The 18,687-nt window shown below is 44.3% G+C and overlaps 1 protein-coding gene across 2 annotated transcripts in view; it reads right to left on the bottom strand.

The window, feature by feature from the left end:
• The window catches only part of Fto (FTO alpha-ketoglutarate dependent dioxygenase), a 336,812-nt gene that overhangs the window by 233,725 nt on the left and 84,400 nt on the right, over nucleotides 1-18,687 (bottom strand). For both annotated transcript variants that reach the window (XM_048426787.3, XM_048426786.3), the window contains exon 3: nucleotides 11,798-12,416. In XM_048426787.3, coding sequence (XP_048282744.1) covers nucleotides 11,798-12,416 — 619 coding nt within the window. The remainder of the gene's footprint in view (nucleotides 1-11,797; nucleotides 12,417-18,687) is intronic.

The raw sequence follows: 18,687 nt of genomic DNA, 5'->3' as shown, positions 1-18,687 counted from the left end.
CTGTTGGCTACAGTTCCAACTTTAAAATTTAGGGACCGGAAACAACTTCAGTATCCACTAGCAGGCTACTCCTTGATGAAATCAGAACATGTCCAGACAATATAATGTCATGTGACCATCACATGACTGAATAGTATGACTGAATAGTAACACAGAACCACGTCATATATTGTCAAGAGAAAATGAACTGGATAGAATTTGTACAAAGAGGCAGTGACACTTCTGGAAAAAACAATCAACGGAATGGAAGAGACACAGAAAGAAGCCAAAGGTGCACACTATCTCCCACGATCACTAAGTCTTGCTGGGAATGACCCCACACATAAACTTTTCAAGTTCACTTAGGAAATATTAATTGAGCACTTGCTAAATCCTTAGAATGGTGCCAGGCAGTATCTCTGACTGAAATAATGAACCCAGTCTGGGAAGAGGATTCCTTCTACTGAAGTGTTAGCGATTGGCACTCGGAACTGGTAAGACAGCATTTCAAAGTTCAAGCCATTACACTTTAAACCGCTGGCCTGTACTCTGGGCCGCAAGGGCAAGGTCTGAGTTCTGACTTCAGAGCTCTGGTGACGGGCACAGAGGCCAACGCTGGGCACTCGCACTGAGCTGCTTTCGGTTCTCACCTGTATTAGGTGGCAGGGAAAGAAAATATTAATTTAAAAGGAAAAACAGCCCTCAAACATCTGTTTATTTATGCTTGCTTGTTTTTAAAAGAACAAAAGGAACTGGAGAGATGGCTCAGAGAATAGGAGAGTTTGCTGCTCTTTTAGAGAACCCAGGTTTAGTTCCCAGCACATACATACTGGCTCACAACTGCCCATTACAACAGTTCCAGGGATCCAATGCCATCTTTTGGCCTCCACAGGCTCCTGCATGAACATATATGATGCACAAAAACTCACATAGGTAAACACGCATATACATAAAACACATATTTTAAAACTAAATTTTAAATATCAAAAATAGAGTATAAGTATAGAGTATTACTGCTAAGTAGAAGAGATACTAAAGATGCTGAGAGAAGCTTCAAGGACTCTAAAGTTCAAAACAGAATTCCTGCAGAAAAATGGGACTTGAAAGTTAGTGTTTAGACTGGCAGGGACACTGGAGAGACTACTGAAGACAAAATGATGCTAAGTTGGGCATCATAAAGATGGACAGCAAAGTGCACATCACCAGGTCCATCGTGTACACACCACCTACCATTCCCAAACTGCCCAGATCCCAGGCAGTGCATGCCCATACCGACTCCCTACATTCCAAACATCTTCCAGAGCAACCATGTATGAGTTCAAAGCAGAGAAAGGGGAAGAGAAAGAACTAGAAAGGGACGAGGGAAAGGAACTTCCTTCATGACTACTCATTCACATTACTTGGTACTAAGTATAACGAAAAAGAACAGGCCAAAAAGTCAAGTTTTGGTCTCTGCAGAGAAGAATGCTAGTAAAGGACCCTCACGGCCTCAACTAACTCCTCCAGTTCTCTAAACCTGAAGCTGAAGATAGGATGCGGCCATGTTAGCAGATTCTTGGTCTTCTTCATCCTTGTTCTTCATCCTAATATATGCCCCTGCCCCACAGAGAGGGTCTCACTATTGTAGCCCAGGCTTGATTCAAAGTCACAGCAATCCTCCTGCCTCTGTCTCCCAAGTGCTGTGAACACAGACATGTACCAGCATGCCCAGAGGCAGTACATTTTTCTGGGTATCTTTTAGTTAAGAGGAATTTTTAATTCATTTCTTTAAGAATACCATCAATGATAAGTTCAAAGCCACTTTCTAGGTTAATCCAAAAACCATTTTTAAACATATTTTTTGAAACAGGGATGGTGCCTTAAAAGAAAAGGAACTTTACTATCAGGGGCACAGCTACTTTTTAGTTGTGGCTTTCTGAACCTTCCTGGAGGATCTACAGGAAACAGTCACCACAGGCAACAGGAGGGCTGCTGGCAGAACCAGCACAGGCCACTGCTATCAAGTGTCCTGTAGACACTTCTTTTTATGCATAATGCATAGCTACACTTGAAAACACTGGAATTTGCAAAAGGGGAGCTAGTGAACCTGAAAGAACCGAAAGTCAGGGGCTCAGCTTCACCTGCACTCCACTGCCTTCACAAGTCTAAATCAGAGAGCAACTGATAAATGTGCTCAGCTAGGGGCTGGAGAGATGGCTCAGGGGTCAAGAGCTGCTCTGCCAGAGGGGCTTGATTCCTAGCACCCACAGGGCAGCTCGCAACTGTCTGTAACCGCAGTTCTAGGGATTTGACAACCTCCCCTGATCCGGGCACACCAGGCAAGCACATACATACAAATAGGCGAAACAGCGCCCCTTCCACATACGACTTTAAAAAAAAACCTTTGTATTAAAATCAAAATTTCAACTATTCTTGAATTATAAGGGCATCCATCCCTACGTCAATTACACGTGGCTATAGGTAAAACATAGCCAGGCCTCTGAAACAAGGCATGACTTCTCTGCTATCTCGAGCTCCCAGGCAGCCACTGTATCTCACTCCTTTGTAATGTCTTTCTGGACCCTAGAGCGAAGTCTGTGATCCGTGCTTTATAGCTAGGACACAGTGAGCCTGACAGCAAATCGGCCTCATGACCTGCTTCCTAACGACAGTTTAACTAGAACCTACTCAAGCTCAGTCCTCACAACATCCATGGCTGCTTCCACACCTCACAGCAAGATGGCCAGGGAACACTAAGACCACAAGACACACCAACCCCAGAATAGCTAGGATTTGACCGTTTACAGAAAACACTTGCTCTCTTCCATGAATTGCTCATGTTGGTGATTTGGCAGAGCTGTCAGCGGTACATGCTGATCAAGTCGAGCCTAAACAAAACCATAATGACATCATACGGCTCACACCTGATGGGAGAATGTAACTAACAACATCCAATATAAATGATTAAAGCTCAATCCCTTGATCCCCAGCTCTCTGGCAGAAGAATAATGATGTGAGAAAGCACATGCTCACATATTTGCTACCCAAGGTTGCAAGATGCTTTGTCCAGGTGGCCTTACTGGTAACAGACACGGCAAGCAGCCATTAGCATGCATGTACACAGCATTTAGGCGCTGTGTGCCCCGCCGAGTGTACACGCCCTGGGATGTGGCTATCTACAGGCTAACTGAACCGTTGCCTGCCTTCCCCTTTGATTTTTTTTGTCCTGGCACTCTTCTGGATCTGGAACAAGGCCCTGGGTTGCTCACCCTTGGGCTATGGAGGGAAGAAAGCAGCTGGAAATGTGATAAAGTTTGTTGCTTATGTGTAGTGTTGCTTAATTTCACAGGGAATCCAACTCGTAATTGCCCATAGCAACTGCCATTGATTACTCTCGCCCCATGCCATTTGAAATAGGCAGGGGCAATAGGTTCCTATTCGCCTTTAAACCTCAGTAAAGTTGGAGGATTCCAAGTGTCTCCATTTGTTTGATACATGCCAAGCTCCTGTAAACCACAACGTTAAAAAGGTAAAAAGACAACAAAATTCAGAAGAATAGAAATGTAAAGGTCAAGGTTCAAGTATCCAAAAGTTCCAGATAATTCACCAGTTTGATTTGGTTTTGCTTTTTTGTTTTGTTTTTGTTTTTTACCCTGAGTAGTTTTGGGTAAAAATGACTCCATTTAATGATAAATGATGACAAACGTTTTGTTTACATTTTAAAGCTATCTGCAACAATACTGTTATACAGGAAACAAAGCCAGAAACATGAGTGTGATGGTGGAGATTAAACTACTAACCAAAATACATCACAAAGCTTTCATAATTAACATACACATTAATACTGTATGCCGAAAATTTCCTTTATATGCAAGTCTACAGTCATCATTATCACAAACTGAAAGTAAGGCCTATTTCTTAGCTCTTTAGTCAACTTCTAAGATTTCATACTTCTACCTGTGTGATATCTTTGACAGCTGTCTTGAATTCAATCAACCTAGATGTCCTGTCTAGTTCAAGTCAGGCTGTTTAGGAGAGAGGAGAAGACCTTGAAACTGAACCTGGCCTTGTGTGTGCTAGGCAAGTGTTCTACCATAGAGAGGTACCATCAGCCCAATGCCACAGGTCATAAGGCAAAAGAAACCATAAGTTAAAGATGGCAGCTGGTGGATGGGGACTAATGACGTCTAGTCCTGACCTATGACACTGCAGGGATGTGACAGAAGAGAAAACCTAGGGGAGAGTTGGGAAGAATCCACCCCAGGCCCCGGACCCTGCCTCCACAAAAACCCAAGGAGGAAAATGGTATGGCTGGGTAAGCACACACTGGATTCTGGGCTGAAAGTGTCACATGAACAACACGGACTGCTAAGAATTGGAGCTATAAGTGTGGGGAAAGTCACAGAGGGTTTGGTGCAGCATCCCCTGGAATCTTCCACGGAAGCACTGACAAGACACTGTTTTTCAAAATAACGCCCACAGCCAAGCCTCTGTGTGTAGACTTGGTGTTCACTCTCCAGACAGCATCTCAGAGGAATAGCAAACAGGCAAATACGCACAGCAGAGCTTTCAGGCAAGGTCACAGAAGAACCATACTCTAACAGAAGAAGGTGAGCCAAGCCACAAGTTTTACAACCCAAAATATCCTTTTGTGAGTCCTTTCTCAGTCTGTGAGCAAAGAAAGGGTGGGCTGAAGAAATGAAGGGTTCTGAAAAGTCTGGATGGGGGAAGCCTAATCAGTCCCAGTTCACAACAGATAAGAGGTTCTCCTTTACTTCGAACAAATAATTCAAGACAAATGAAGTCCCTTGGCAGAGATAAATTATAAAATTAATTATAGTTTTCTGGAATTTCAGACAAAATGCAGAAATTCTTTACAGAAAAATCTGAAACCCTTCAACATGATGCCTAGTTTTTTCAGCTTTCAGATTAAGTATTTGAGGAGAAAAAGTTTAATAAAAAATATTCATATACATAGGAAAACCTTATTAGGCTGCATTTCATGGATTTGCGGGGAGGATAGGAAAAACAGAGAAAAACTGCTTTGGGGGCCTTGGCTAAGGTTTCAAAATTACGTCACTTGAGTAAAACAGGAAACAAAGGAAGGCAACACCCAACAAAAGAGTCTCCAAACCTGGACAACCTTAGTGGCACACAGACACTAAGAATACTTCTAAGAAACTGGTGTTGTAACACAGAAGACCAGAACCAGATGAGCTAACAAACCAATGGCATCAGCTGTCCATCCAATACACAAAGACTTATCTAGGTTCAAAGACACAGAAAGGACATCTACAAAGGTTGGGGGGCGGTGTTGAGAAACCATGAGCTCAAGAAGAGCCAGGGAGGGAAGGGCTGACCACAGCACAGGTACTGTAGCTCCCAGCCTTAGTACTACTTTGCACATTAAGCAGTTGAGAAAACCTATGGGCAAACTACTATCTAAGAAAGGTCAAGACATGGACTATGCCTCTAAGGAGCTGATTCATTTTCAAACCAGCAGAGAACTCATCTAGACTTTTCAAGTCAGGATGACTAGGCGCAGGTCTGTGGTCTCTCAAATCAGTCTCAGCAAACATTCCTCTTTGTGGCTGACTGACACAGTTGAACAGTCCATAGAAATTTGTTTTAATAATGGAGGCACTCTATCAAAGCCCAAAAAGACAGACAGTAGAACAGTGGTTACTAGAGGATGAGGAAAGAGAGACTAGGGAGCTCGTATGGAAGGAAGAAAATATTCTGGAGATGGACAGTGGTGACCCACGAAAAGAAGGACAAGTTTAATGCCCCTGACTGAATGGTATGCTTAAAATAGTTATGCAACAACTTAGCATGCATACAATTGTACCATAACAGAAAAGATAGTAAAATAATGTTGGGGAATATTATTTTAAGGTGTGTAACTTTTGTTTATGCTACATTTGTTTAATTCTGCGAAGCTGTGATTCCTTGCCTGTCTAAAACACCTGATAGTCTAACAAAGAGCTGAATGGCCAATAGGAAGGCAGGAGCAAGGTGGGGCTGACGAGCAGAGAGGATAAATAGAAGGCGAACGATGGAAGAGAAAGAGCAGCAAGAGAAGAAGGGGAGGAGGATGTCATGGGCCAGCCACCCTGCCACCAAGTCAGTCACAGAGTAAGAAGGAAAGTAAGATACACAGAAGTAAGAGAAGGAAAAGCCCAGAGGCAAAAGGTAGTTGGGATAATGTAAGTTAAGAAAAGCTGGCTAGAAACAAGCCAAGCTAAGGCTGGGCATTCTTAACTAAGAGTAAGTCTATGTATGTGGTTTACTTGGGAGCTGGGTAGCAGGCCCTGAAAGAGTCGAGGAGCCAAAAGAGTAAAACAACCATCACACAACAAAATGAGACTGAACTACTGATACACAAAAAATGGATAAACTTCAAAATAATTATGCTAAGTGAATGACGTCAGACCCCCCCAAAATTAAAAGAGCACACACATAATTTCACTTATGTAAATTTTAGAGAACGACAGCTCGTGCCAGCAGATCTACGGATCCCCAACGACAGTGGCAAGGGCTCATCAAGGACACAGAGCCACTCCTGCGGTCACAGCAGTTTGCCACCTTGACTGTAGCGATGGCTTCGCAAGGGCATTAGAACACAGCAACCTAAGGAGACGCCTACATGGCATTTATCCTGGCTAGAGCTTCTGGGACAGAGATCTTTCCACCCGTGGTGCCTTGCCCTTCTCTCGACCAAGGACTCCTCTGTTGGTCGTCTCCACTGCGGGCACCGATGTCCTGCGACTCTCATTTGGGTCCTATCCAGACACTTACCGCGCATTCTACCTGTTCTAACACGTCTCATCATCTGGGTTCCTATGGCAGCCTCTTTCAGCTCTCTTGTTCTCAGTGTCGCTTCCCTTCTACTCCCATCTCACTCAAGGTTCAAGCCCAATACTTTATATGGTAGCAGGCAAAAGCCTACCCATTTCCTTCCACATCCTCAGCAGAGGCAAGGATTTCTGTCTTTCTCACTGTTGAATGCTGAACTACTAGATGGCTATTGGGCAAAACAGGAGATGTATACTGGGAGAACACATGATAATTTTCTAGATGGTAAAAGAGAAGGTCAGGGGGCAACCAACATTTAAAGAACCAAATAAATTTTTACAAAGATGTCAAAATACAAACAAGCACACATGAGTCAAACCAGCCCTGACACCTTAAACAGATCCTGGAAGAGGAGATCAACAAACACACAACCCTCTGAAACTTCCAAGCGCTTCCCAACACCTCCCTGCAACTGCCAGCTAGTCTTTCAACATGTTAATGATAAACTAGGGGGCACAGGGCTACCCACTTCACAGCAAGAATGTGAGAATACACTGAACAAACCCCACCCCAAAATGATTCATCTTTCCCCAGATCAGAACCCTGAATGGGAGCCCTGAAGTCCTAAGGAAGTTACTGTAGAGACTTTACTTTCTAGACGATCACACACTGGACACACACATGGATTAGCCTCCCTGGCTCTTCCGGAGAGATTCAGAAGCTAATCAAGAGAATTCATCACACTGGCCACTAGTTAAAAATTTATGGATCGATTTTCCTATAAAGACAATGTGACAGGGAATCACACCTTCCAGACCAAAAAGAAAGAGAGAAAAGAACCCAAAGCAGTAACAAGGGGGTGAGCAGATGGCTTGCTCTACAAGCATTAGGACCTGAGTTCAAACCTCTAGTGAGCATGTAACTGTGTAACCCCAGACCTTGTCTCACAGCAGCAAGAGGGAAGGGTGGTGGAAGAGAACTCCTAGTCCTGTTCTACTCTCCATATGTACGTGTGCAGGCGGCACATGTCTGTACACTCTGTGTATGCAACACACACACACGTGCATACACAGGGATCCACACACACAGGCTTTGCACGCACAAAATGGTAATCAAATGTTGAGTCTGAGTGGTGTCTACAAAGGTGTTCCAATCATAGAACAAGGTGTTAGACAATATTAACTATGAGTTTTAAAGCCTTCCCTGCTAAAATTCATTTTTAATAACTAGGAGTAACAAGCAATTGCCACCAAGCCTGGAATATACGAAAATCAAATACTTTGCCTATTTACATATGGTTCCCCGAAGCCATTCCTGATTAAAAATTGTACTGTTTCAATCTTCCTTCTAGAGATATCTATTAGCCAGAAATGCATGTGAAGTCCAATAAATTTAGAATATAATTGCATGTATCCTATACAAATTGCTTCTCAATGGCTTCTACTCATGAAAATAGACGAAAAAGCAATGATCAGCTCATTATAAATCTGCAGAAGAGTCCCTGGTAGTGAGAGCAAGTCCCCAAAGACCTTAAGCTGCAGCTCATTTAAGTTCAGCAGAAAATAATCACTTCTGATCTGAGCTCCCAGTGCACCTTGGGAAGCACTCCATGGCTCAGGCACACTCTCCAACTAAGTAAGTGTAGCCTTGTGGAGTATTTCCTGCCTCCACTTGGAGACTGGGACCAAGAGATTCCAAGAGTCTCGTCCAGATACAAAGTGGCAGAACTCCATAATCACAATCTCAAAAGCACAGGACTTCAGCCAGTCTGTCAGGACACGGAGAGATGGGCGGGACAGGTCCTTGGGGCCCCATGCTGTCCAGACATTGCCCCATGCAATGTCCCACATCTTTAGCACTGGACACTTTAAAGGACATGGGAAACAGTCTGGCTTCGATATTTCCACATGCTGTAACCACTCTAGCAGGACTTGAACCCAAGGCTCTCTCTCTCTTTTTCTTGTTTTTATTGATCTATACATCTTTCTCTGCGTCCCTCCCTTCCTCCCCTCTCTCCTTCTACCCTCTCCTGTGACCCCCACGCTCCCAATTTACTCAGGAGATCTTGTCTCTTTCACCTTCCTATGTGGATCCACATATGTCTCTCTTAGGATCCTCTTTGCTGTCTAGGTTCTCTGGGGTTGTGGCCTGGGGCTTGGTTTTCTTTGCTTTCTGGCTCACCCTTACCACAGTTCTCGCAGAGATATAAAGAGGTTGGGGCCACACACATCATCTGTCACTTGGAAGAAATACAATCACTGGGGCAGTTCAGGGCACGTGGTTTGCACACCACTTGACTCTCCACGAGAGAAGGGTTCCAGTTCACGGACTATCCTCATTCAGCCCACTCCAGTGCCCAGGGTGTGTGTGCTGGGAAGTATAAGCATGGCGGAGCAGCACAGATGAAGGGAGAAAAGGCATCAGTACCAGAAAGGAGGGCGAGCAGAATGTTCACTTAACCACTCTAGAAACTGGACAGAACAACATTTTAAAAACCCACATTCCCAAAGCACCTAACTGCTCAGATTGGAAATGCACACCCATAAGTCACACAGTGTAGGAATCTACCCTGTGAGGCCAAAGTTATCTAGCCCTGCTCCCACTAGCTGCCAACAAGTGCCAAGTTTTCTCATCTGTTAAATACGGACATTACAAGGATGGTTATACATCCCTTAACAACGAGGGGCAGTCTCAGAAGTAGGTCCTTGGGAATTTTATTCCTGGAGGAAAAGCACTGAGTGAAATCCGGCCAAGCACAGGTGGTGCAGGCCAAACACTTCACTCCTCCTCTTGATACACTCAAGAGCTGACGCAATATGTGGTCAATGAAGCAACTCCCCACCTACCACAGCATAGAGTTTTGCCATAACTATCTTTTTAATGAATAGAAGACACACCAACAGAAAGAAAAAATAAACCTAGTAAATACATGACCCATGCAGTCATTTGTGATCATTATCCAGGGATATGGACAGAACTGGATATGTTACTCTTGCAAGGCAGATGGCACCATAGGCCTGTCCACATGTATTAGTTAGTAACTCACTGTGCTGTGATATTACAGAGTCACTAGATAATGGAAAATTTCCAGACCCATTACAAGTTCATAGAGCTAACATCCTATGTGTGGCCACTGATCAAAACAGCCTTCCATGGAGCATGACAGTACTTCGCTTCTACTTTAGTCACTGGGTACTGTGAACAAGATGAAACTGGCTAAAACATGTCAAGTACTTAAAGTGTCTGGCCACAGCGGGTGCTCAGGGAAGAACCCCCAAGCGCTGTCACTATTATTTGATAAAGTCTGGCCATCTTGGAGATTAGGAGAACAAAGGAATCACACTGCTCTGCTCTTACCTACTGGAATCCTGCAAGCCTCTCTTCCAGCTAGCAACTGTATGTAGAAATACTTCTTTAAAGTTTTTATTAGGATTTTATTATTTATTCTGTGTGTGCGCGCATGCACGCGCAGATACACATCAGCCTATATATGGGGGGGCGGGGTCAGAGGACAATTTGCAGAGTCAGTTCTCTCCTTTTCACTATGTGGGTGCTAAGGACTAAACTCTAGGCAACAAGTGCCTTTACTCCCTGATCCATTCCGCTAGCCCAACAATTCTATATATATATACAATCTGCATTTTTTTTTACTCTTTACCAGTCTTAACTACTCCCAATCATAGATGCTTTATAGACTCTATCTGTTAAAATTTTAAATACCTTTCTTGATTCCCCCATGAAAGGGAAGTACAACAGAATGATTAAACTGGGAACAGGGCAGCAGGGCAGAACACAAAGACAGCTCTGGGCCGCCCACCCGTACCATCACACACAGGGCAGCAGCAGGTTCTGTGGCCACCTCCTCAGAAAGAGCTAACCAACTCCATTGTTCCCTGTGGAATTCTTACATGCCCGAAAGGCTGTATTCGAGATCAGAGGACTTTGGCTCCTCCCTCCTGGACAGCACTGAACTATTACTTCAAGGGAGTTTTAGGTTGCAACCACTACTCGAGATGCCAGGGAAACTGATGAAATTTCCAAACACTCAACTTGTTCCTTGTTTTGGACTGAAAGTCCAAGGTAAATTTAGAAAAGATATTAGTTATCCTGAGGAAATTTTTGAGACTGGAAAAATGAAGAAATTTAAGAGTACCATAAGATGGATTTTTTTTGTTTTTTTTTCTCTTAAATCATTTTTCCAAAATAGTTATTTCAGCAAACAAAACACAAGAAACAACAAAAATCAATTAAGAACCTGGGATTGTCAGGAAACAATGACCTTAAAAATTCTAGTTCATCCTCTCAGAAGACTCAGTACCCTAGTTTTACGAGGGCTTCCCGCACTCCTTTGTCTAATCATCAGGTAATAAGGAGCCCGTGGTCCTGCTGTGCTCCGCACACTCAGTACCTTTCACAATCCTGTTCTGAGAAACTCTTGGGGCCCCTAGATAAACAGAAACAGAACAGCAGGAAAGATAGTTAGATCTCCAAGTTGGCAATCTACAGCTCTCTGCTCCAAGGCATCAGGACCTTAGAAAAGGCACGGAAACTGGAATGTCTGCCTACAGAAGCCACTTAACTGCTTCTGTCAAGGAGGGTCTTATAAAAATGATAGGAAGCCAAGAACAGGTCCATACCTGACAGATCCCAACCATCGAGATGGTGATGTCAGGCATAATAAAGCATTTTGGCAAGGCAAGAATGTACACCTGTGAGAACTGGGGGAAACTTGACAGGTTCCTGTTTTCCTAGCTCTTCCTCAGCAAGCTAATTGTGGTGACTGAACAGCCGACCCTGAGCATTAAAGAACAGCAATCGGCTGCGTGGATCCGACGGCTGCTCTCCTGGGCGATGGGAAGACAAAATGACAGCAGTGCTTACATGCAGAAATATTCTGCACACAGTGCAACAATGAGCCGGAGTGCATTTAGATGGGGAAGAGGGATGCTCTGCAGACGGGTGAGCCAGGATGGAAGAGGAAAGGACACACAACACACGAACACCTGTGTGACTCTGGTCACCCTGCCATCAGAGCAGACTGTACCTTCACAGCTATAGCTGTACACGGCCACCGCGGACCTGTCCACCAGGTTCTCATCGTGATGCCAGCTCACCGCCATTTTCCCCATGCCAAAATAAGGCTCATCTTTCAGGTATGGCATTTTCTGAGGATCCATGAAGTTTAGCAAAGTCACGTTGTAGGCTGCTCTGCTCTTAATGTCCACTTCATCATCACAAGATGACCCCATGCCAACCCTGGGGAACTCTGCCATGCACAGTGGCACAGCATCTTCATTAGCCTTCTCTTTGATGGCCAGTTCTTCCAAGGCCTGGATGGTCTCACCCTGCAGGTAGTCATTGAGCTTGAGGAAGGTCTGACATGCAGCAGCGATCTCAGCCTCTGTGTAATTGATGGTGCAGCCCTTCACTGGCCAGGGCACTGTGAAGAGTCTAGTGTTCAGGTACTTGTAGGTGCAGCCTGGGTCCCCAATGAGGATGCGAGACACTGGGGTGAGCACATCTTTGCCTTGGATCCTAACCACGTCCCGAAACATGCAGCCATGCTTATGCAGTGTGAGGAAGGCCTCAGGGACCTCTTTATGCAGCTCCTCGGATATACTGCCAGCTTCCCGGAGAACCAGTTTGGGATATTTCAGCTGCCACTAAAATGAAACCAAAGGGGAGAAATGGGTATAAATGGCTACTATCTTATTATTTCCAAAAGGCTATTTTCTTTATAAGGGTCCAGGAAGAAATAAAACTACCTCATGGCTTTTCCAAGCAGGGTTCACATCTTGCCAGTCTAAAAAACAAAAACTTACACAAAACTGACAGGATGCTCTCCAGTGAGCACTGTCGGGCTGAAGCTCTAACTGCTAACAATCTTCAGCACCAACAATAATTGAGAAGAATTTGGCCTTTGAATTCCCAGGCTTCTTGTGCCTTCAATCTCTCTTGCATCCTTTGGCTTTGCAGAAAATATAGTTTTATTTGCAAAGTAATTATTGCCTGCTGTCAGCATTTGCTCCATGCCAGGTTGTTCTGACTCAGCCAGACTGGCTAATTTCTCATGCCTTTACATACACTATCAGCCCCAGCCTACGGACATAACACTGAAGCAGCCAGGCTCTGGGGAAGCTTGCCCTCAGTCATACTGGTAAATGTCAGGCCAGGATGTACGGGCTGTCGTATCTGTCTGGCTCCAGTGGGGTGATCTTAACTATCTGACTGAACCACTTCCAATTACTGGCAAACTAGCTTCTGGTTCAACACACTCATGTATGGAAAACTCACCTCTCTGGAAGTGAAGACATTAAGTTCTATGAACACAAGAGTCATGGCAATTTGACTCATGACTACAATACTAGTGCCCAGAATATTCTACAAAAGGCAATTCTACTGGTGTCATGAGAATGGAGTATTCAGACAAATCCCACCCACTAATATAGAAACACACACTGACACTGCTCAGGACTGTATTGGCTTTGCTGGCACCACTCTGGCTCCTCAGCACAAGATTTATGCTTGTCCCTAAAAAGTTTAATCTGAATTGTTCCCTCAGTTTCAGGCTGAGTCCTCAAGGAAAAGCCTAGGGATAGCAACCCACTCACCTGTCCTCAGACCACTGTGCTGTTCAGACCTTCATGCGTGGGGAGGCAACATGCTTATTCCTGTGGGTGTGTGCATGTGTACATGCAGACAGATGTGCACCTGTGTGCTTATGTGTGCAGAAGCCAGAGATCAAGGTCAGGCATCTACCTTAATCACTCATTGACAGGGTCTCTCACTGGTTGGCTAGGCTAGCTCCAGGGACGGGCCTGTCTCCACCTCCCCAGCACTAGGATGACAGACGTGCGTGTACCATGGCTCCTGGCTTTCTACATGGGTACTAGAGATATAAACTCAAGTCCTCAGGCTAGGCTATCTGTTCTATAGCATCATCTAGCCCATTCGGGTTCATTTACACAATGGGTAGGGGGCAATCCTGCAAGATTTGACAGGAAATATACAAAAGAAAAACAAATTCATCAAGTGTGACCATGGAAAAAGAACTCACTAGATAAGCAGAGTCTGACTGCCTTGCTCTCAGAAGCCTAAGAGCTAGATGATCATAGACATGACAGAAAAGGGCAGAGGTATGTGGAGCACTGCTGGGAATGATCATAGATGTAACATGAAAGGGCAGAGACATGTGGAGCACTGCTGGGGATGACCATAGATGTAACATGAAAGGGCAGAGACATGTGGAGCACTCCTGGGGATGACCATGGATGTAACATGAAAGGGAAGAGACATGTGGAGCACTGCTGGGATGACCATGGATGTAACATGAAAGGGCAGAGACATGTGGAGCACTCCTGGGGATGACCATGGATGTAACATGAAAGAGCTGAGAAATGTGGAGCACTGCTGGGGATGATCATGGATGTAACATGAAAGGGAAGAGACATGTGGAGCACTGCTGGGATGACCATGGGTGTGGCAGGAAAGGGCAGAAGCATGTGAACCACTGCTATATATGGCATGGATGTAATGGAGGGCAGAAGCATGTGGAGCACTGATGTGTATGAACATGAAAGTAACATGAGAGGCCAGAGGCACATGGTACACTGCACATGGCACACTGCTGACCACTGTCAGAGATTCGCTCAGAACTTAGTTTCTCTACTTCATTTATCACAACTGCAAAATAGAGGCAGCAACAGCACCTGTTCCACTACACAGTCCAGGAAGACAGCAACAGTACCCTGTTCTACTACAGTCTAGGAGGACAGCAATACAGTCTTGTAAGCAGAGAACATTATGAAACCTTGTCTCAAAACAACGAAAGGAGAAAGGAGGGGAAGGAAAAATGAAAAAATGAAGTTCTACAACTATTATTCTGTTTATACAACAAACAACAGATTATTTACTTATACAAGATCTATTTTATGGTAGCCATATTATAGATAGGGTGTCAAAGACATTTTTTAAAGGATTAGTAGATTTGAATGTATGTTTTTTAAATGTTTGTACAAAAAGAAGCAGACAATTAATAATCAAGCTCTGATTGAAAAATATTTGTAATCTATATGATAAAAATCAGATTAGTATTCTTAATAAGAGGTCAACTGATTCAGTATGTGTATGATATATATTATGTATATATGTCACATATGTTGCATATGTATTATATATACATTCACACACACATATACACATTCACATACACACATATATAGCACATACACACATAATAACAACTAAAGAAAAAGAGGCCACAAATTTAAAAAAGAGCAAAGGTAGAAAAAAGTGGTCAAAAGCTGAAAGTGGTCAAAAGAGGGTATGAAAGTAGACACCCTCTGGGCATGTACTTTGTATATTTTAATTTCGTTCTTTGACTTTTGCATGATTTTCTAAACTAGATGAAAACTACTTTGAATAAAAAAATCAAGGAAAAAGACCATTTTAATTTATTTTGTTTATGGAAATTCTTACACTTGCCAGAAATTTATTCTTGATATGATAAGATGATACAGAATCGTCAACCATCTTCCCCAAAGCGTCTGCCTTATTTGAATCTGCTGTGTCTGTCACACCAAGGGTTACTCTACTGCGATGAGAACAATTAACGAGAGTGGGCTAACTCTGCCACAGTCTCAAGGAAGACGAATGGGAGCAAACGCCTCTCTGACGTGTCCTCGTCCACCATTTAGACAGCAGTTAATCTAGTACCTGGTGCACAGAACAGCAAAGGAACATTAGTTACGAACTGCTTTTAGAGAACAGCAAGTAACTTTGGAGAAGAGATGAACATTAAATAATCTGAGTTCATCCTGTCAGGCGAGTAAGTTCACTTTCCGTTTAGACAGGTATATGAAGAACATCAGATAAAACACAGTAATTTGGAACAGCTGTTGGCAGACTTTCAACTATGTTAGCATAATTTTTTTATTAATCCTGTTAAAGTTTTTCTAGGGAGTACACAGTCATGAAATTATATTATTGCTGGTTTAGTTGCACACTATATTTCTTGAGCTCTATGAATACTTCTAGGGCATAAAAATGATGTTTTGTTTCGTATTTGGAAAGGTATGGTAGCCATAATGTGCCAATACACAGACCCTATCCGATGGCTCGGAAGATCAACGCTGGCTCCAGAGGTGAGGCTTTGTCTTTGCTGACTTTAATGCACTACATACGAATTCTATCTTTTCCTCTCCTACTGGTCTGAAATAACTTCATCATTCGGAGAAGACAGGCATGGTGCTGAATGAGTAAAACACCTATTTACAGAAGGTAAACTCAAATAAGACCATAAGTAACTATCTTCAATTTACAGAATTTACCATCTGTAAGGAGCCTGGGTCATGCTCCCCATGACGACGTCAGTGGCCGGTCTAAAGACTCCATCTATAACCTGCTGTCACATCCTTTGCTGGTAACACCTCATGCTTTGCACTCTGGCGCATCCTGCACACTGTCCTTTATGATATTTTCGACATAATTTTTATTAAAAATACTTGCAACTTGGCAACAATCCCAACACTAAAAGGCTACACAGTCACTTGGCCCAGCCTCCAGCTGTATGATGCCAAGTGGAACCCAGAGGAAGCACACGTCTGAAGACCTGTGTAGGATCTGCTACAGGCTGTCACAGCCAGGCTGGTGAAGCCAGAGTCCTGTTGTGACACAGTGTTGGTTCAGGCACTGGTTCACTCAACAGCTTACGCTACTCTGTGTGTTCATGCAATACCCAACCAGCACTTGTTAGGCATCAGACACGGGATAAAGTCCATAAATAGGTTGATAAAAATAAGCTAGGTCCTACTGATAATATCTCACATAACTGCATGGACAGAACGGAAAGTAACAGAGTAAAATATTACCAGGGCAGAAGTACAAGCACATTGTTATGGCAGGATAGTTGGGAAGAGAAGAATGGAAAAAAAATCCTCATCTGGGGGCTCACAGACCAGTCAAGCACACACATCTGCAAAGCCCTAAGTTCCAAGAATGCAAGAGAACAAAACATCCCCACACTGTCTTCAAGCTTGTATTCTGGGAAGGAGAGCCACACACAAATGAAAATAAAAGACCATGTACCAAGATGGCAGTGAGTCTTTAGAGGAAAATACAGTTGCGTGCATAGGGCTGGGTTGCTGTGGTAAGTGCACATCTCACATCTCTCTGGCAAGGCGACCTGAGGCCGGAAGAAAGAATGAGGATGCCGGCCCCACAAACACCTGAATGAGAGAGCTCCAAGTGAGGGGATCAGAGTATAAAAGTCTTAGGGTAGAAATGTGCTTGGCTCATTGCAGGAAAAGGAAGAGGAAGAAGGCCACTGTAGGAAGAGGATGTGAGTTGAGGAGCTGGGAAAGCAAGAACAGGTGAGAGGACAGTGAGGTGCTGGGTACGCAGTGCTTTATAAGTCAATGTCCAGTGCCAGGCTTCTAGGCCTCTACTTGGAATAAGCTGGGAAGCTACCAAGAGACTCTCAGCAAGAAAGCAGATAGAATTAATTAAGAGAAAGCTCTGGGGTGGGGTGGGGTGATGAGTTGGCTCAGTGGGAAAGAGCACTTGTTGCCAATCCAGATCACCCATGTGGTGGAAGGAGAGACTGACTCCCACAAATTGTCCTCTGGTTTCTACATGTGCACCATGGCACAGCACACGTGCACACACAGGCAAAATAAATGAATGAAATAATGTTAAGATTTCCCCAGATGTTATGTTGAAGCAGAGGAAGAATGGAGAAGCTGGGAGGCAACGGCTATGGGGACAGCAGCAGTTTTGGCCTCAGGGGAAGCAGCAGAGGCAGTAAGCAGCCAAGTGATGCATTCCAAGTGGGTCTTCCTGGGACAGTTACAGGATGTGCAGTATTTACGTAAGGACACTTTTCTTAGGTGAGCAGGTGGCTGCCTCACAGTACTGGGGAGCAGGGTGCTGGCAGGAACGAAGTGGGAAAGAGGAGGGCAGAGTAGCTGAAGTCCAGCAAGGTGTTCCCCAACACTGTGAGGGTCAGATTCTGGACACAGAGGTAGTCTGGGTCTAACTGTCAATAGCATTGCAAGTGATAAGCGGACACGCCTAGTTTGAACTTTACCTTGGAAACAAGAGACTCAACAAAATGAGCAACGAACACACTTCTAAAAAGTGCTATTCTGATGGCACTGCAGGGCACCTATCAGGACAATACTGACACTCTACAGGTAGGAGATAAACAAGGACTTCTACTGTGCTGGCAAAGACAGAAATCTGAGACATTCTGGGGAAGTAAAACTGCCAAGAATCTCTTTCTGCCCAGGGGACAGAAGCAGTGGGGAGCAGTTAGAGATAAGACCCCTAACCTGAAGAACGGGACAAGAGGACCCCACTAGAGGAAAAAATGAGCCAGTGCTGGGAAGTACGGATCCTTAATAAAATGTAAGTCATGCCTCCCATCACCTCTTCTCACTTCTGGGCAAGTCCCCCAACTGTCAGCATCCGACCTCAGAGCCTCTACTCTCAGTTCTCGCTCCACCTTGTCAGCTTCAGGCGCGTCCCCTTTCAAAGCCAGCTCAGAGCCCTTGTTCCTAGACCAGGACTTCCCGTGTGTGCTTCTTGTCACATGGCTCCTTTCCGTACCTCACATTTTAGCCATCCCACAAGAAAGCTCAAGAAGAGCAGGGTCTCTGTCACCTTTCGAACTTTAATTCCTAAAACATTTAGAGCCTCGGTGGGGGGTGGGGGTGGGGGGACTAAAGCATGCAGTTAACTAATATGGATCATACAGCGGTGGGGTGAGGTACTAGGAAGACTGTCAGGTAGAACCTTCTAGTATACAGTCAAGACTGAGGGGGGTGGTCACAGGTAAGCAAGAATGGGCAGAACTTAGGGCCCCTGGGAAAGAGGAGAGTCATCTCAGAAACACTAAGAGAGACAGGAAAAGATGGAAGTAGCAGGGTGTAACCC

This window comes from Myodes glareolus, chromosome 22, assembly GCF_982192425.1.
Source record: "Myodes glareolus chromosome 22, mMyoGla1.1, whole genome shotgun sequence".
NCBI lineage: Eukaryota > Metazoa > Chordata > Mammalia > Rodentia > Cricetidae > Myodes > Myodes glareolus.
This window is presented reverse-complemented; position numbering and strand designations above follow the sequence as displayed.